Source organism: Phoenix dactylifera, chromosome 16, assembly GCF_009389715.1.
Source record: "Phoenix dactylifera cultivar Barhee BC4 chromosome 16, palm_55x_up_171113_PBpolish2nd_filt_p, whole genome shotgun sequence".
In the NCBI taxonomy this organism is placed as follows: domain Eukaryota; kingdom Viridiplantae; phylum Streptophyta; class Magnoliopsida; order Arecales; family Arecaceae; genus Phoenix; species Phoenix dactylifera.
In genome coordinates this window covers 13,217,111-13,237,716 of record NC_052407.1, presented here as the reverse complement: position 1 = coordinate 13,237,716, position 20,606 = coordinate 13,217,111, and the positions used below count along the sequence as shown (strand labels likewise).

At 42.5% G+C, this 20,606-nt stretch overlaps 1 protein-coding gene across 1 annotated transcript in view; it reads left to right on the top strand.

Moving 5' to 3' along the window:
- Nucleotides 1-3,395: 3,395 nt before the first annotated feature.
- The window catches only part of LOC120104100 (chlorophyll(ide) b reductase NOL, chloroplastic-like), a 42,075-nt gene continuing 24,864 nt past the window's right edge, over nucleotides 3,396-20,606 (top strand). The window contains exon 1 of the mRNA XM_039114632.1: nucleotides 3,396-3,712. Within this exon, the coding sequence (XP_038970560.1) occupies nucleotides 3,460-3,712 (253 nt within the window). The 5' untranslated portion in view covers nucleotides 3,396-3,459. The remainder of the gene's footprint in view (nucleotides 3,713-20,606) is intronic.

The window sequence follows — 20,606 nt, the reverse complement described above, 5'->3', positions numbered from 1 at the left end:
CAGACCTTCCCGCTGATTAGCCAATGTGGGACTAAATTCGGGGAACCCCCCGTAACAGTTTATAATGGTTCGAAGCGAACTGCACTCTTACTTTCCAAGGCAATCTCCTTAAGCACTCTACTTAATCTATTCCACAAGATATAGTACAATTATTTTTTGGGCTCGAAACCAAATTCAATTGATTTTTTTTTGGTAATCAACCAAACCAAGCTGATTTACTAGTACAACCAGGCCAACCTGAGTTCAAAACTTAGAAACTCCTTGTTGATTTCTAGGTTTAGTAAAACTTAGTGATTTTTCCAAAAAATTGACTGCAACCTACTTATTTCATAAGTATAGCCAAATCTTACAGCAAATAGGTGATTTTCATGGTGTCAGCCACACTAAACCCCACACGAAATCACCTAATCTTATGCACAAAAAGAAAGAAAAAGAATATAATGTAACAGAACCTCTATAGAGGTTGGATTTTGTGTCATTGCACCTCAAATTTGATTACTCTAAAACTAGGAACTTGAAGTGAACATATTTCAATACTTTCTCATTTCCCCTTTTGCTCTATTTTTGATTTTGTGGTAGATCTCAAAAGATGGATGTTGAAGCTCGCATTTTTAGCATTTGGAAGTTGCTCTTTCATAGATGAAAGTCATAGCTAATTGTTTTATAGCCATTTATAGCTGTTTGGAGAGGAGAATGGAGCCATTAAATGCAAAGTTTGCACGTTAGGCAACTATAGGAAACTAGCTGTTTAAAGGCCATCAGACGCAAAGGGAAATGACTTCTAGTCTTGCTGAAGTTGACTCCTAAAATCCTATTTGTCAACTCCTAATCTATTGGAGTCGATTCTTGAAGTGGTTCAAAAATTATAGTCTTCTATTTTTGATCCTATAACATTTTGGAGTCAACTCCTGCTCTCTTGAGGTTGACTCTTAGAGTTCTGAGCTCGATTTTTAAAGTGTTTGAAAATTGCAGTCTTCTACTTTTGCTGGTACATGGCACTTTAGGAGTCGACTCCTGCTAACTTAGAGTTGGCTTCTAGAATACTGGAGTAGACTCTACTCTACCTGGGGTTGACTTTTGATGTCTTAAAAATTTGAGCTCTTCTGTTTTGTCCTGTGGACACCCAAGGCTGACTCCTATCAAACTGGAGTCGACTTCTCTACTGCAGAAGCATCTAAAAAGGCTTCAAACTTTTCTCCAACTTTGAGATTTGAACTTTTGAGATTTCTCCTTGCTTCACTAAGCTTTTAATCTCATCAAGCTTCCCCATACAATAGATCAAAATTCTCCAAAAATACACTATCTCACTAGTAACATACTTGAATGTTTTATTGTCATCAAAATCAATTCATTGGGTTAACAAACTATCAGCCTAGGGCAAAACATTAGGCATAACTAAATTGAAGAGTTGATGGATAGCTACCAAACGGTCGGAACATGAAGAGTGGGGATAAGGCCTAGCCTAGATGTTAAACCATAAATGGTAACTATTAAGAAGTGGCTAGAAAGGCACAAATGGGTGGACAAATGGAAAGTTAATGATTAGACATCTGTCTGGGGATTTAGGAGGTCATGTATAGATTCAAAGTTGTAACCTTGGAATGAGACCCTTTTTCCGAATGATTACTACATTTTTATATTTGTATCTCTTTTATTTTTAAATAGTGATATCCTTCATTTCTCTTAGTTTAGTCTTTTAGTTGCTGCCCTCTGAAGGGCGGCATCCTAGTGGAAGTCTTTGAAGGTTTAATGCATGCCCATGCATTGGTCCACCTGGTATCTTGATCCAACCCCTCTAGCATCCACAAAAGCGAGCAACAGTTTTGATAGCTGAAATCTCATAGTTCCTGCATATGTATATTCTCTTGGATACCTTCTTTGCTTATCTTTCGTGAGAATAGTCTCATAATTTGCCATCTATCTTGTGAGCTGGAAAAGATTTACAAATTCTTGCCCTACAAACTTCAAATTCAAGCTGTTTTGCGCAATTTTAATATATTTATCCTCTCTAGGTGAGGTGCAGCATCTATTTTGTCTCTTTTGAACTTGGCTATATACCTCTCAACCGATGCCGTGGGCTGCTGAGTCAGTCTAGTTATGTCGGCTACCGATATCATAGGTTTTGTTCTGTAGATCTGTGCATGGAATTGACTTTCCAACTCTTTCCACGTATGGATAGAATTTGGCTACAAATTGACATACCAAGTAAAGGCCAATCATGTTGATAAGTTCACAAAGAGCTTGAGCTTAAGGAAGTCATTATTTCCGGCTTCACCATACTGGATAGAAGATTGTCCTATATATGTGCTCCACACAGAAAAGATTATCATCTCTAGAAAATTCTTAAAACTCAGGAACCTTGTGTGCCCTTGGAAATTTACCAGCTTGATCATTCCATTCTAGATAAGAAAATCTCGACTACCCCTGGGGAAAGAATTTGTCCTCCTGTAATAACTCCTGGACCGTAGTATTCCTCTTTTCACTTAATCACGTATATGCATGTCCAAAATTCAACCTCGATTCCAAGGTCAGCTTGATATTAGCTGAAGCAGTAAATATATTTTGGCTTGGCGTGATCTGTGACATCCATACTTACCGGTGGATCCTCTTGACCACTTTGATCTTTGGAACGTAAAGATTCACCGATGCCATATTCAACCTTGCCCTTCCCGTATGAGGTGCTTTTGAAAGTTAAATTTCTCCAGAGCTAGCGTTGGATGGCTTTATTACATCATGATTCGCTTGTGGATATTGTGGTATCTGATAATGATCAAACGATATGATGACAAGTTTCTTAACTTGCTTTACAGTCACAGTCCAAAAAGTCTCCTGTTAATCAACAAATAACCTTAGGACCATAGCCACTTGGCTAATAATGGTGTCCAACAAATCTTGCCGGCTCTCATCCAAATATAACCTAAATTACAGGATGACAGCATACAACTGATCAGATAGAATAATCCCACCTAAGGAAGTTGGTCTCAAGAACTATGATCCTCAACGGGTTTCCACTGGCTAGTGCATCAAAGATTTTTATTACGGCCCGATCTAGTTTCAGGCTTTGCAGCACGTCGCATGAAGCCGGCCTCAAAGTATTTACCATTAGCAGATAGAAGTAGATTGCATTATTTTTACCGTTGAGTGTTTTTTTGATGTGACATTTATATATTAATTTGGAAAAGTGTTATCACTACATCAATACTTCTATTAGATTTAATATGAACAAGATTTTACCCAACTTCCAGGACGTTTACTGATGAAAAAAGTCATGCATTTGGACTTGCATCTTAACTGGTTATTATATTAATAGTCGTAATTAGATGAATGTACTTGTATAACGGCTACTATTGATGCTACCCTACTATAGCGGTAGCAATCGCAACATACTTGATTCCCCTCCCTCCCCTTGGAATCTTGATAATAGATATCCTGCCATCCTGGTCCACAGGCGTGTTCTCTATGGCTTCCGTCTCCTTTCACGCCATCTCCCTCTCCTACTCCCGTCGTCCCGGCCCCGCCGCTCGCCCCGCCCCGCTCTCCAAGCCGGCAGGCCTGCAGCGGAGCCTCGGTTCCCCTGCCGGCTCCCCTGGCGGCTGGAATCTTGGGCCTCGGCGCCGGAATCTCAGGGGAATCCGGGCGGAATCTGCGGATAAGGGAGCGCTCGAACCCATGGTTCCCCCTTATAATGTCCTCATCACCGGCTCCACCAAAGGTCCTATTCCAAGCCCCTCCAAAAATTTTCCGCATTTTTCCTTTACTAATATTATTAGTTCCCGGAACTTCCCACAGGTTTTCATGTAGCTGTTCATTTCAGTTTTGCTTTTTGCCTTTCAAATTCTTCAGCTATGCCATTATTCTACTTCTGTAAAGGATTAAGCCGTTATTGGGATCTAAAGAAAATTGCCAGTTTTTATATTGAAAATTACTTCAAGTGTATGTTGGACAGTGAATTAAGTGCTCCGTTAATAGTCATCTGAAGATTGGAATTTTGGAAATATAGCTAGGTGCAGTGGCTGACTGGTTCCAAAGTGCCTTTCTTAGTCTGTACGTATGTAAGCTTTCACCCTGACCGCGCGAGATTTGCTCTTTGGTCAATTTCTATAGTTCAGCTATTGCTTTGATATAAGAAGCAAGGTTGATCAATTTTATAGTGATATTGAAATGTCTCCGGCTAATTTCTTTCTTTTTGAGTATAAGCTTCTCCATATATTGGAGTCTAATTCATATCATGTGGTGCTTGTATCATCCAATTCTCAAAATATGTCATCAGCTTCTAAACGTTAGGATCATAATATGCACAAACATAAGTCATTAGCTTTTACCCTTACTTTGTAGTGCTGTCTGGTTAGGAAGTTTTAGTAACAGTTTTTTTTTTTTACTAAAACTGATACCTGCCAAATTTTATGAAAGTTTTTGTTAAGTAAACGTTTTTTTTTTAAAAAAAACTATTTTAGCAAATCCAGGTATCTCACAAAACCACAAAAATAGGTTTTATAAGAGACCTGGAGTTCATTTTACTCGAATCAGGTTCTCCCAGTTTTGTCAAAATTTTGTTTTTTACAAAACTGATTTTCTGAAAACAACTTTGATAAAACTGATGACCAAACAGCACCTATTCATGAAGTATGTACAATTCAGGTGGTATAGGTCTATGCACTAAACTACGCCACCTGTAAGTTCTCCAAAATGAATAGAAAAGAAGAAGGACAAAAGAAGGAAAAAAACTGTCATTTGTAAATTTTTCCAAAATTGAACTTCTATTGTGGTTTTCAAATACAAGGATGTGAAGAATATAACAAAATTGAGTTGTAGATTTGAGAATTCATAAATTATGCTAGGGTGCAGAACTCCTTAAACCATTTTCTATTTGAATATCAGGACATTATGGTGAGCATGGTTTCCGTCATGGCCGAGCTCTTGACTTGAATCGGTATCAGGCAGTCACCAATACAATGCATGCACACACACATACATATGCATATATGCATATGTATATGCATAAGTATATGTATATGTATCTTGGCTCTTATCATCAAGCTTGCTATAAACCACATTATATTCTAGGATATTGGCCGATATGGTATCAACATACTAGCCATATTTTCAATTGCTTCTGGAGTCACTTTGTGGTGCTGTTTGGTTAGGAAGTTTTAGTACAAATGTTCTTTTACCAAAACTGATATCTGAAAAATTTTACGAAAGATGCTGTTAAGGAAGGATTTTTAACTATTTTAGCTAATCTAGGTGTCTAACAAAACCAAAAGTATATGTATTGGGCACTTACCAATATGATGCAAGTACACACACGTATGTATATGTATATATGTATATGTATATGTATAGGCATATGTATATGTATATTATATGTATATATATTGCTATATGTATATGTATCATGGCCATTATCATCAAGCCTGGTAATCTGGTATACCCAACATACTAGTCAGTATTTTTATCACATTTTTTGTGATACCCAGTATCTGGGACTGGTCCATTGACCGGCCCAAAGTATTTGGCCCAACCAATTGATGCACGTGTGTGGCACGTGCGAGGAGAGAAGAGGACTCTCAATGGGAGTCTTCTTCCTTTCGAGTTTGATGGACGGAATCCGATTCTAGGCCGGATTATGATCACGGCTGAGCTTTATTTAGAGCTCCTTCCTCATCCCTCTTCCACCACATCGGAGAGCCCAATTTCCCAATCAACGTCGTCGCCGGAATTTCTTGATTTTTCTCCTCGAATGCCGACGACTTCTGACATCGTTGCTCTTGCCAACCGTCGTCCGAAGCTAGGTAAGAATCTGGCACCGTTAATTGGCCTCTCTCTTCTTTTTCCGTGGTCCTTGGAAGCCCTGATTCCGGCCGGTTGATCGCCGAATTTTTTGTCAAGAATGAGTGCTCTGTTTTCTCCTATTTTCTTTAGATTTTTTCAATTTTATTCCTTTTTCAGCCGATGATGCTGCCAGATTTGTCACCAAGGCCTCCGTTTGGTTCCTCACGATGCTTTGCAGCCGTGGTCGAGGCTTCGACCGTTGGAAAGCCTCGATTACATGATGTAAGGGGTAGTGACTCCTATTTTTGGATGTTCCGCCACTGGCCACCTGCTACCACCGACCGCTGACCATCAATTGGTCGGTCGTGTTCCCTGGGCCTCTCGTCTTCCACCAGCAGCCACTCCTCTTCCTTGGTAGAGAGAGAAGCTTTTTTCTCTCTCTTTTCTCTCTTTTTCATCCTTACTCTCTTTTGTTTCCTTCTACAAAGTTTCTCTCTCTATCTGGACTTTTCTCTACTCTCTCTAGGGTAGTTGGATCCAGTAGGGACTCTTCACAGTGATTTTGGATTGACCTTGATGAAGGGCCTTGATCTATGTTCGATGGATGGAACACCGGCCCCCATCTTGGCCCTTTCCGAATATTGTTAGATTTGATCATCCTCTAATCTCTGTTGAACCATCTATGCCCTAGTTCGAGCATGATTTGATGAATTTCATCTTGATCGGACAGACCGGAGTGTTGGGTACTCTCGCTTGGTCAGCCCTAGGAGGATGTTGGAATTTAAAATTTTATTTTTAAAACATAATTATGATAAATTTTAATAAAAAATCTAATTTTTGGATATTGGGCTCTAAAATTTTTTTTGAGATCAATTAGATGTATTACTTGGATTGCATTTGCAAGGTAAGTGATGTTTCACTTTTTCTAAATTTATCAGCAGTTATTAAATTGTTATATTCATAACTTTTGAGTGGTCTTATCATGATGCATGGATTTGATGGATAGTATATTACAGAATATATTATTTTGAAATATTAAGATGATATATGATCTTATTATGCATATGATTGATTGAATTTGACACCGCATGATTTTAAAATTGAAATATGAAATTTAGAACTATCTGAATTTCGATCTGGTTATGTTGAGGATCCTGCCAATAGGGGTTAATACATTTATACATGATTTGCCCTAAAAGTTGTGTTTAAGATGAAGAGCGACATACCGCAAGCAGATATGCGGTCTTGAAGGACTTTGCTGCAAGATGATGCGTAGCTTACTGCAAGAAGATTAGCCATTGTTATGATCCTACCACAGGAAAGATGTGGTCATAGCTCAAAATTAATAAGATGAATTGAATATTTGAAAGAATTTGAATTCATGAACAAAAATTTATTATTTTAAAAAAGATTTGATTCATATATTAGTACTGCATATATGCTTATTTTCTGCAAATTATTATCTATTTGATTACCTGATTTATTTGGCTAAAGTGATCATTGCTTACTGAACTGTCTAGCTCATTATACGATTTTTTATTTTTTATAGATTCAGAGAACTAGCCTGATCATGGTTTTCAATATAGGAGAGCGACTAGCAGATGCACAAATTATCTTAGATTAGGATTTATTTAAATTGATGTACTATCCTAGAATATTATTAGAATCATGAGATATTTAAATATTAAGCTATGCATATTATTATTTAAATTATTCCGCTACATACTTATGATATCATATTGAGATGCCTTATATATTTGTTGGGAACCTCCAGTTCGTGAACTCAGGTTGGGGACGTGACAGAATGGTATAAGAGGGGACCTGGCTGTGACGTATATGGACTAGAAAAACTGCAATATGGATTTATGGAGGCTGACCACGAGCCGTTCGTGGTGCTCGTGACTAGATTTGAATGAATTTGAACCCTTAGCCTAGCAAGGTCACCAAGGCTTAAACGGAAGGAACATGTGAGGACTCGTGTGAGCGCGTGTTTAATCCTATATCGGTTATTCCTGGTCGATCTTGGATACTTATATAGGATCAAAGAACCTAAATAATACCTTCCGGCTAGCTTTTTTAGGTGAGATTCTGAGTTGTTACAAATGGTATCAAAGCGTAAGTGGATAAAATTCTAAGACAAGAAAATTTGGCATAGGATGAGTGTAGGTGGGTAGACACTAGAGAGTAGAGATATTGGGACGTAAATCTATGTCGATTGCATTGTAAGCTACTTTAAAGATTTTCTATTTAGCCTTTGCGATTATGTATGAAAAGGTTACCAAGGAATTATGATAAAATTTATTTATAAGGTTTGACACATGATGGAAGGTTGGGCAATCTAGGAATCAAATTATATTTAGTTAGATTTGGATCTAAATTAAGTGCAAGAGGATTGACCATGGAATATTATCATGCATTGTGATTATTTGTTATTTAAGTCAACTTGGAAACTCAAAAATTGATATGGAGGTAACTGTGATATTGCTTGATTTTGAAGAAAAATTCCAGGGGCAAATTAAGATCCATTCATACAAAGTTGTTTAAGATTTCGGCTATGAAAATTTTTATGGTACCCAATTGGAATATTCTTCGAGTTTGAATCTGTGTTTGGATTATGAATGAAACTAGCATGTAGAAGAAAAATATGCAAAAAGGTTATTTTCTTATTGAAGAATTAATTTTATTTTGAGATTATAAAGTATTCATCTTGGTAGAATTATTAATAATTTTTATCACCATCTTTGGATCCAAATAATATATCTGATTTGTCTATTGGAGACTGTGGTGTGTAATAAACTTCAATTCAAAGTTTGGTTTGTTAAGTTGATCTAGGAATCTTTTGCCAATATTGTTGAGGTTGCGGATGAAATCTAGTTTTGCATGAAGAATTTGAAATTTTAAGTCTTGCATGATTATCATAGAAGATTTTTCATAAATGCTAAAGATCTCGATAATGAAACTTTAGGAGAGATGATTGAGTCGGTTTACTCATTCGTGTTGATTTAAAGCCTTCTAGTTTGGTGGAGCATTAAGAAAATTCTTTTAGTTGTTTTTACTTGTAAGAGTTTGACCTGAAATCGTCTAGTTAAATTGACAAGAGAATTAAGATTTAACTCATATTTGAATTATAGTAACTAGCCTACATGATGGTTTTGAATGTATCAATTAACTCGAGGGTTAATCTAGATGGATGTGCTCGAGGTAAATTAGGAGACGAGAATCAAAAGTTTCTTTTTGGGCTTTACTTGGAAATTCAAATTTTTGATCAGTTTAGTGCATAATACAAAGTAGTATTTTGATCAAAAGTTATTAGTGAATCCAAAGAATTTTGATGGTTGAATCAAGGTATGCTGAACTGGTACCGGTAGGCGTACGGTTGCCTACCGGACCGGTTTGAGACCGGTTCGTACCGGAACCGGTCCGGTAGGAACCGGGCCCTTTTTTTTCGGTTCACGTCCACGCATGGACTTGGGTCGATAACCCCATTTCGAATTTCTATTCGACACTAATAAACATTAATATTGGTATTGGTTATTCGTCAATCCCAACCCAATAAATACATTGGGAATATATTGTTGCTAGGATTCAACACATGTAGATATAGAATCAAAAAAATTCATTGATCATTACATGGAATTCAGTTAAGATATTGTATAAAAATGGAATTCCTTGTATTCTCATTTGAGAATGGAAGGAAGGATTTTTATTTGGGAGAGTTCGAAGAAAAAGAAAGATTTTTTGACTTATCTTTTTTTTCCCTTATAAAAAAAAACTCAATCAGAATAAAATTATCTAATCTACAAGAACGAAATTTTGTTATGTTTAATATCTTTAGTTTAATCTGCATCTGTCTTAATTCTGTCTTTTATTCGAGTAGTTTTTTCTTCGCCAAATTGCCCGAAGCTTATGCCTTTTTAAATCCAATCGTAGATGTTATGCCTGTCATACCTGTACTTTTTTTTCTCTTAGCCTTTGTTTGGCAAGCCGCTGTAAGTTTTCGATGATTTAATACTCTGCTAAATTCATGATTTATTCGATAAATAAAAATTCGAAAAATTGATAAGACCAGATAAGTCTTATATTATGAACCCTCGATTCAAAAATATAAATTCTTGTATATTGAATAACCACGGCGATGAATTTTGATCAGCTTATTTCCTCGCTCTCACCGAGGGAGTGCGTGGCCCGAATGACACCACAGCGTGCGCGCTGTGATTAAAAAAAATGATATCGGTGCCAACCACCTGGTTCGCACTGGTACATCACCAGTACACGATCGGTATCGACCAGTACGGCAGTCGTACTGGTCGGTTCTCTAACGATAAGCTTCCGGTACTGGATTGCACACTGATCCGGTGATCCCAGCTGGACCGGTTCGTACGGGCCCGTACCGGCTGGTGCGGGCCGGTACGGCATACCCTGGTCTCAATCATAGGCACAGCAAAACATAGTGGTCTGAATTATTTTTCTAAGTTGGTCAGAGGTATTATTTTTTTGATTCGACAAGTTTTAATAATAAAGGACTTAATCTGTTTTTTATATAGTAGGATTTTCTTGTTAAATGAAAGGACAATGTTTTGATTTTTGGATGTCGCCGTATTATCTTAGGTTCTCCAATTTTATGCTGTGCTAAGAAAATTCTTAGCATCTTGAGACTAGAATTAGTGGATTATCGATTTTTGAACTTGGTGCTGGAATATTTTGGTGTAGACCTCTTTCCTTCTAAATCTGAAGCTTGTACTTCAATTAATATCAACCCTCTATTTGATTGAAAGCAAGGGTGCAAATGGGTCGGGTCGGACCGAGTCACGAGTGATCCCGACCCAACCCGGTTTCTTGTTTGGGTTCTAATGTTAGACGCGAACCTAACCCAATGGGTCATTCGGGTTTGGTTGGATCGGGTCCACGGCTACAATTTTTGACCCAAGAGGTCATTCGGGTCGGATCGAGTCTATGTATAATCCGGTCCCAATCCAAAATATTTGGGTCCAGTTCGGGTCTGAGTCAAGTTCGGTTCGATTGTTGGGTAAATGATCAGCACTTTACTGCACCAGAGAAAGCTTACAACTCACCTTTACGACACCAAGCATATCATTCTCTAACTTTCCATCAGCACTTTCAGAGATTGCTGGCTGAAGGTTTGACTGATCAAGAAACCTTAAAATTGAATTTTCATCCCACACGATCTTTGTGCATCCATCAGTGCATTTATCCTGGTATACAGCATCAATTTTGCTGCTAGAAGATTCTTTTGGATCTTGCCCATCTACAGCATCACAGTCATTGAAAAGTTCTTCTGTTCCCCATCTAAGAATGTCCTCCACTTCCTTTTGAGATTCTGACTTGTTCATGAATGGTTGGCCAAGCATCAGTTTCTTCTTAGCAAGCTGCAAGATGCGCTCCTCGACACTAGCACGTACCACGAACCTGTACACCAGAAGCCTGTTTGATTGCCCAATTCTATGTGCTCTATTCATTGCTGGTACATCAGTATGTGGATTGAAATCTGAATCATATATAACGACAGTATCTGCTGTGGCCAGATTTATCCCAAGGCCACAAGAGCGTGCGGATGATAAGAATACAAATCGAGTTTTGTCCTGATTAAAACGGCAATTGCTGCTTGACGATCAACCACTGACACTGAACCATCCACTTTCAAATGTCTTAGGACTGAATTCTATAGTCAGATAATCCTCAAGTATATCAAGAAGTTTTGTCATTTGAGAAAATATGAGGACACAATGCCCATCCTTACGTAAAATCTTGAGCATAGAATGCAGTAATGTTAGCTTGGCTGATGCCTTTATGCGCATTTTATGGATAATTCGGGTTCGGGTAGTAGGTCAACCCGACCCATTTGCAGCCTTAATTGAAAGAGATTGAGGTTACTATCGACCTTAATGAATATTCTATTAGGGATGGATTGAAGTTGTTTATGATCTAATCTTGTGATAGATCGATTAATCAAGAGCAGTGATATATTGACAAAGAAACTTGACATTCTTATTCAGAATTAAGATGTTGATTTTCGTTTATAAGAGAGAAGTTTGATTTACATCATCTACAAAAAGAATCAAGTTTGGAGGTATATGACCTTATTCTTATGATAAGAACTAATGATGAAGTTGTGCTGATAAACAGAATTTTTAGAAACTTGAATATGAGATTGGAACTATGTATCTCTAACTTTTTGAAAGCGCAAGGAAAGAAAATTTTGGGGATGGAATTTTTTTAGGGGGAGAAATGTGATACCAAGTATCTGAGCCCGATCCATTTGACCAGCCCAGAGTATCTGCCCAAAGGAGTTGGCCCAACCAATTGATGCACGTGCGTGGCATGTGTGGGGAAGAGGTCTCGATGGAGTCTTCTTCCTCTGAGTTCGGCGGACAGAATCCGACTCCAGGTTGGATTTTGATTGCGGCCGAGCGTATTTAGAGCTCCTCCTCATCCCTTTTCCACCATCAGATAGCCCAAGTTCCCAATCAACAGTCGCCCGAATTCATGATTTTCTCCTCGAATGCCGACCACTTTTGATGCCGTTGTTGCTGCCAACTGTCGCCGGAAGCTAGGTAAGAATCCGACAACCTTTAGTTGGCCTCTCTCTCCTTCTTTTGTGGTCCTTGAAAGCCCTGATTCCGGCCAGGATCGTCCGATTTTATGTCAAGAATCGGTGCTCTATTTTTTTCTATTTTTTTTGGATTTTTTCATTTCATTCCTTCTTTCCGATCTGATTGACCACTCCTCGATCTCTATTGAACCATCTGTACCCTAGTCCGAGCATAATTCGATGAATTTCACTTTGATCAGACTGACCGGAGTGTCGGACACTCCTGCTTGATCAACCCTGTAAGGATGATAGAATTTAAGATTTTTATTTTTTAAAAAAATAATTCTGATGAAATTTTAATGAAAAATATAATTTTGGATATAGGGTCCGAGAAGGATTTTTGAGATTAATTAGATCTGTTAGTTAGATTGCGTTCGTAGGGTAAGTAATATTTCACTTTTTTTTTAAATTTATTAGTAATTATTAAATTATTATATTCATGACTTTTGAGTAGTATTATTCATGATGCATGAATTTGATGGATAGTATATTACGGAATATGTTATTTGGAATATTGTGATTGATTATTTTGAGATGCATGATTTAGAACTGAAATATGAAATCTAGAACTATTTGAATTTCGACCTAGCTATGTTAAGGATTCCGCCAATGAGGCCTTAATACGTTGGTATATGATTTGTCCTAAGGTTGTGTCCAAGATGATGAACGACATACCGTAAACAGATACGCAGTCCTGAAGAACTTTGTTGCAAGATGATGCACAGCTCACTGCAAGAAGATAAGCCGTTGTTATGATCTTGCCGCAGGAAAGATATGGTCATAGCTCAGGATTGATAAGATGAATTGAATATTTGAAAGAATTTGAATCCATAAGAAAGATTTGATTCGAATATTTGGTATGAATGGTAAGTTTTTATTTTTTTCTTTCGATTTTCGCGTCCGCGTGCGGGATAAATGCCACCATGTGGCATTAATGAGCCCGCATGGGCGCACGGGCACGCTGTGTTGAAGACCCTCGCAAGCGCCACCGTCGGGGCCTTCAACCAGGGGAAATACCGGCCCGGAGGAGGACCACGAAAGGACATGCCAAGGTATGAGTTTACTATTTTGCTGGAAAGCATTGGCCGAAGCCCATTTACTCTTGGCCAAGCCTTGGCCAAGCCCCTCCATGCTTGGCCTAGCCTTGGCCAAGCTCTTCTCCACTCGGCCAAGTCACCCATGCCCGTGCCCAACCAAGCCCCGCCCGTGCCCACGCACGAGCGCGCCCAAGACATGCCCAAGCACGCCGCAGGCCACTGCTGGGCGCGCCCGGGCATGGCTGGCGAGCCCAGGCCACAGCCGCACTCAGGCCACGCTGGCACGCCCAGGACACAGGCCGCGCCCAGCCGCCCGCCGCGCGCCCAGGCGCCGCCTGCACGCCCAGGCGAGGTTCGGGCCAGCGAACCTCGCCGCTGACCGCAGCCGCCCGGCCGGCGCGCGCCCCAGCATGCCCGGGCGAGGTTCGGCCCAGCGAACCTCGCCGCAGACCCGCCTGCGCGCGCGCCCACGCGCGCCCGACCGTCCCTGCGCGCCGCCTGCGCGAGCGCCCACGCGCGGCCGACGGACCGTGCCGCGCGCTCCACAGCGCGCCCCCTGCTCCCTGGCCGACAGCCGCCTGCCGCGCCTCGGAGCCCGTGCCGCGGCCCTGCCGCACGCCTGCCGCGCCCGATGCGCGCCCCCTGGAGCCTCTGCCGCGCCCCATGGCGCCCTGCCGTGCCGCGCCAGGCGCCCTGGCCACAGCGCCAGGCCGTGCCATAGTGCCTGCCGCCCCTGCCAAGAGGCCCAGCTGGGCCCGCAGCCTAATGCCCAAGGGCTTTGCCCCATGCCTTGGCCAAGCCTTTGGCCCTTTCTCATGCCATGAAAGACCCCTATGCCTTGGCCACTCTTGGGGCCACTTGGGGAGCACTATAAATAAGAGGGAATGAGGCTCTTTTGACCATCTTACATCTTTTATCTTGCATCTTAGCACTTGTTGTATTTCGGCCTTAGTGGCTTGGGAGGGACCTTGTCTCTTTGGTATTCGGTCTTGGGTTTGTCCAAGACTTGGGCTAGGGGAAACCCATCATAGTTTCCCTTAGATATTTTGCTTGTAAGCTTCATTTTGGGAAATAGAATCAATCAAGCGTTCCTCTAAATTTCTCCACAAATACTCTTAAGTTTGATTGTTTTCTTCTCAAGCCAAGGGTCGGGTCAAGCTGCAACCAGTAGACCCTTCCCTTGCCTTGATTCCCTCGGCTACTTAAGAGCTTGGCACACCGCGGCACAAGCTCAACTACCTTGGCGTTACCCGATCGGCCCTTTTCCAACAACTTTAAGGCATCCGCAAGGTGCGCACGAGCCAAGACTTGGTGTGGTGGCTTGGGGGCCGAAAGCCACCCTCCAACATGGTGCTTCATTGAGAGACTTCTGAGGGAGGTCTCTCCAAAGAGGTAACGCCTTTGAAACCAAGAAATTTTCAATTCGGGTTGGGATTAAGGAGTACTACTTTCTTGCATGCTTAGAAGTGAGCCTTAAGATTCCTACTACTTCTTGCACTTAGACTTTCTTGTTGTGAGTGTGGGAGGGTAAACTAGAAGTTCTTTACTTGCAAGTAGTACTTAAATTTCGGCACTTTAAATTCCTTGCTTGCAAAAGGGAGTGAGAACATTTTTGTTGTAAAGAGGACGGTTTGTTCTTCTATTTTGCTCATCATAGGGATAGTGCCAACGGGGAGGCTATTGGTAGTACCCGGCGCTATTTGACCCAACTATTCGGTGTTAGGGTATAGAGGGACGGCACAAGAGGGAGGCTACTGGTAGTACCTCGTGCCCTCCTAACTACACCGGGTAGGGAGCAAGTAGAGCAACAACACGTTACTCTCGGGTTGTGAGGCTTATTTTTGTAAACCATTGTTTAATTGGAGTTGATTGAGTGGTGTACCTTTCAAAAATATATATAAGAAGGAGGGTCGGTTCATCCCTTGGGTGACGGCCAAAGGAGGTTTGGAGGTGCATTTGTAGAAGCAAAACAATGGAGTCGGGAGCTAATTCAAATTCTCACCATGCTCGGCTAGAGGCATTGGAGGGGAGTTCGGCCCACCTAAACCGAACCCTTGAAAGCCAAAATCGAACCCTAGAAAATCTATCCAATACCCTAGCCGGGATGAATGCTCACTTGGAGAGGTTAGAGAGGAGGATTGGAGAAAAAGAAAGAGAGAGAGAGCATAAAAGATCAAATGATGAGGAGCCATGGTCGCACGCCTCACGGCGGGGTCATGGAAGGGATGAGAGGAGAAGTGATGCGGAAAGCCTACGGGCTAACCGAATGGAGGAGTTAGATCACCGGAGGCCTCGGAGGAGAGGAGGAAGAATTGAAGCCCGGGGGATAGAGATTGAGAGGTGGATAGAAGAAGAGGGACCTAGCCATAGTGAAGAGGGGAGTGAACCCGAGGGAGATCCATTCCATGACCAAAGGCCTATAGGCCGGAGGAACTTCATGGAAGGAAGAAGGAGGAATGAAGACTATGATGAAGATTATGCTAGGGGCCCAAGACACCAAGATAGAGGGCTAAGAAAACCGAAGATTGACTTTCCCAAGTTCGGCGGTGGTGATCCTTATGAATGGATGGACAAAGCCGAGCAATATTTTGATGTCTATGAAGTACTAAGGAGGGATCGGGTCACATTAGCTAGTTTCCATCTTGAGGGAAGAGCTAGCGGTGGTGGAGGTGGATCCGTGACCTATATGAGAAAGATGGCAAGAGGCTTGGTTGGACGGCCTTCGTGAAGGAGTTCATGTCACAATGGGGGCCTTCTCCCGTTGTGAATCATCATGGCCAACTCGCCAAGCTAAAGCAAGAAGGAAGAGTGCAAGCATATATTGATGAGTTCCGGCTTCTACAAACCATGGTGAGTGGGTGGTCGGAAGAAGCATTGTTGGGCACTTTTCTTGATGGCTTGAAGCCTTGGCTTGCCAAGGAGTTAAAGTTGAAGCAACCGGCAAGATTACAAGAAGCTATGAGGATGGCCGAATCTTGGACCAAAGTTATGGCATGGAGAAGAAAATGTCCAAGGAAAGCTTCAACAACAAGGCCTCTACATCACTACCACCGAAGGGGCCTTGGAAGGGGAAAGAAGAAGTGAAGAAGTACAAGGAGCGGCCTCAACATGTCAAGAAGCTTTCTAGAGATGAGCTCCAAGACTACATCAAGAAGGGACTATGCTTCAAATGTGGTGACAAGTGGAGCCGGGGCCATCAATGCAAAACCGGTCAAGCTTTCCTTCTAGATGTGGGCTCCGAGGAGGAGGAGGCTACTTCGGAGGCTTCGGAGGAAGAAGATGAGGAGGAGCAAGACCATGGGGCTGATTTTAGCCCGGGAGAAGAAGAGCCGAGCTATCCTTGCATGCCATGTCCGGAGTACAAAGACCGTCCACCATGCGTTTGATGGCATGGGTGGGCAAACATGAGGTATCTCTCTTGGTAGATAGCGGTTCATCCCATAATTTTATCAACTCCGGAATAGTGAAGAAGGTTGGATTGAAAGGGGCGACCGTGGAGCCCTTTGAAGTAAAGGTCGCTAGTGGGGAGAAGCTCAAATGTCAAGAGGTGGTAAGGGATGTTCGCATGAATATCCAAGGAGTAAGGGTCAAGGCCGACCTACATGTTCTTCAACTAGTCGGCTTGGACGTGGTGTTGGGCAATGCTTGGCTCAAAGGCTTGGGGAAGGTGCTAACCGACTATAGCACCATGACTATGGAGTTCAAGCTTGGAGGCCAAAAGAAGAAGTGGACCGCCATGAGCAACAAAGAGGTGCGGTCTTGTGAAGCCAACATGATAGAGAAGCTATGCAAAGGAGGAGCTTCTTGCTATGCCATTGTGATGACCGGCCAACACCAAGAAGAAGACAAGAAAGAAGATGAGTTGGAGGGCATCCCTCCAAAGATCCGAGGCTTATTGGAGGCTCACCATGATGTTATGAAGGTACCCACATCTCTCCCACCTCCAAGAAGCTTTGATCACCCTATAAGATTGAAGAATGAAGCTACACCGGTGAACGTTCCACCCTACCGGTATGCTCATTTTCAAAAAGAGGAGATAGAGAGACAAGTGGAGGAGATGTTGAAGCAAGGGTTGATCCGCCATAGCACAAGTCCCTTCTCATCTCCGGTTCTACTTGTGAAGAAGAAGGATGGCACATGGAGATTTTGCACCGACTACCGGGCCTTGAATGAAGCAACTATCAAGGATCGATTCTCCATTCCCACGGTGGATGAGATGCTTGATGAACTACATGGTGCAACGGTCTTCACCAAACTTGATTTAAGGGCGGGGTACCACCAAATTCGAATGAAGGAGGAAGACATTCACAAGACGGCATTCCGGACACATTCGGGCCACTACGAATATCTTGTCATGCCATTGGTCTTTGCAATGCTCCTTCCACATTTCAAGCTACAATGAATGAGGTATTCCGGCCTTACTTGAGGAAGTTCATGCTAGTATTTTTTGATGATATCTTGGTCTACTCCCACTCTATGGAAGAGCATGTCAAACAATTTGGAGGTTGTGTTATCCATCTTGGAGAAGCACCACTTCTACATCAAGCCTTCCAAATGTGCCTTTGCCCAAAAGGAGTTAGAGTATTTGGGGCACATCATATCGGGAGAAGGTGTGAAGGTGGACCAAAGGAAGATTGAGGCTATGGTGGATTGGCCTCTACCCAAGAACATCTCGGCTCTTAGAGGGTTCTTGGGATTGACCGGGTACTATCGGAGGTTTGTGAAGAACTATGGGTTGATTGCTAGACCTCTAACTTCCATGTTGAAGAAGGGAGAATTTGAATGGACTCCGGAGTCGAGAGAAGCATTTGACAACTTGAAGAGGGCCATGACTCAAACACCGGTCCTAGCACTTCCGGACTTCTCTATTCCATTTGAAGTCTACACAGATGCAAGTGGAGATGGCATCGGAGCGGTCCTTGTGCAACAAAAGAGGCCCCTAGCCTTCCTCTCCAAAGCCTTGGGTCCCATGAAGAAGGCGTGGGGAACATATGCAAGGGAGCTACTAGCATTGGTGCATGCCGTCAAGGTATGGAGGCCCTATTTGCTTGGGAAGAAGTTCACTATTATCACCGATCAACAAGCATTAAGGCATCTTTTGGAGCAAAAAATTGTGACCCCGGATCAACAAAAATTCTTAGTCAAACTACTTGGCTTTGAATATGACATTGTATACCAACCGGGGAAGGAGAACAAGGTGGCGGATGCACTATCAAGGAAAGAAGGAAGCCCAATGCTTTGGGCGGCCGAAGGAGAAGAGCCTACTTCCATGGCTCTTAGTGGGATCGAATGGAGGATTTGGGACCAAATCCGGGAGGCAAACAAGCTTGATGCTCGGGCATTGGAGATCAAAGAAAAGGTGGAAGCTTCAACCGAGGGGGTGGCCAACTACAATCTCAAAGAGGGACTCATCATCTACAAAGGGTATGTCTATGTACCTAATGTCCCTAATTTAAGAAGAAGCATCCTTGATCATTTTCACAATAGCAAGGAAGGTGGACACTCGGGTTGGTTTCGTACTTATATCCGAGTTAAGCACTTCTTCTATTGGGAAGGACTTAAAGCCGAAGTCAAGGCATTGGTGGCCGGATGTGAAATTTGCCAAAAAATCAAGTATAATCCAAGGGCACCAATGGGTCTTCTTCAACCACTCCCTATTCCAAGTATGATTTGGGAGGACATCTCCATGGACTTTGTTGAGGGTTTGCCTACTAGCAAGGGGTATGAAGTCATAATGGTGGTTGTGGACCGGCTAAGCAAATATGCTCATTTCATCCCCATCAAACATCCCTACACGGCCAAATCGGTGGCTACATCATTTGTGGAGTCGGTGATCAAGTTGCATGGTGTTCCAAAAAGCATAGTATCCGACCGGGATAGAGTATTTATGAGCACCTTTTGGAAGGAATTATTCACACTTCAAGGGAGCACATTGAAGAAAAGCTCATCCTATCATCCTCAAACGGATGGGCAAACGGAGGTAACCAACCGGACCCTTGAACAATACTTAAGATGTTTTTGTCACAACCAACAATCCAAATGGGGAGATTTCATTGTTTGGGCCGAGTATTGGTACAATACTACCTTTCATTCATCTATCAAAACTAGCCCATTTGAATTAGTTTATGGGAGACCGCCTCCGGGTTTGCACCGACATGAGAAGGGGACGGCCAAGAATGAAGAAGTAGAACAAACATTGGCCGGAAGAGATGAAGCTCTAACCAATGCAAGAAGGGAGCTCAAGAAGGCCCAAGAAAGGATGAAAAGGTACTATGATAAGAACCGAAGAGAGGTAACCTTCAATCCCGGGGATTTTGTTTATTAAAATTGCAACCTTATACTCAAAAATCCCTCAAGAAGAATTTTAGCCACAAACTATCTCAAAGGTTTTATGGGCCATTCAAAGTAGTGGAAAGAATGGGAGAAGTAGCATATCGGTTGGACTTGCCCACTACTTCATTGCTACATCCGGTCTTTCATGTGTCTCTACTCAAGAAAGCGGTGGGTGACCCTTCATTGATAGAAAAAGACTTACCCACCTATGATCATGATGGGAGATTATTACTCCAACCAAAGGAAGCCATTAAATACCACATTTGGAGGAAAGGGAGAGAACGAAGAAAAGAATGGCAAGTCTTGATCTCATGGGAAGGTATGCCAAAAGAAGAAGCCACTTGGGAGAATTATGAAGAAATGACCCGGCGATACCCACATTTTATCCTTGAGGACAAGGATATTCTTCAAGGGAGGGAGAATGTTGAAGACCCTCGCAAGCGCCACCTTCGAGGCCGTCAACCAAGGGGGAATACCGGCCCGGAGGAGGACCACGGAAGGACATGCCAAGGTATGAGTTTACTATTTTGCTTGGAAAGCATTGGCTGAAGACCATTCACACTTGGCCAAGCCTTGGCCAAGCCCCTTCACACTTGGCCAAGCCTTGGCCAAGCTCTTCTTGACTCGGCCAAGCTCAAACCGTGTCCAACCAAGCCCGCGCCCGTGCCCATGCAAGAGCACACCCAAGACAGGCCCAAGCCGCCGCAGGCCACTGCTGGGCGCGCCCAGGCCATGGTTGGCGAGCCCAGCCACAGCCGCACTCAGGCCACGGCTGGGCACGCCCAGGACACAGGCCGCGCGCCCGCGCGCCCAGGCGCGCGCCGCACGCCCAGGCGAGTTCGGCCAGCGAACCT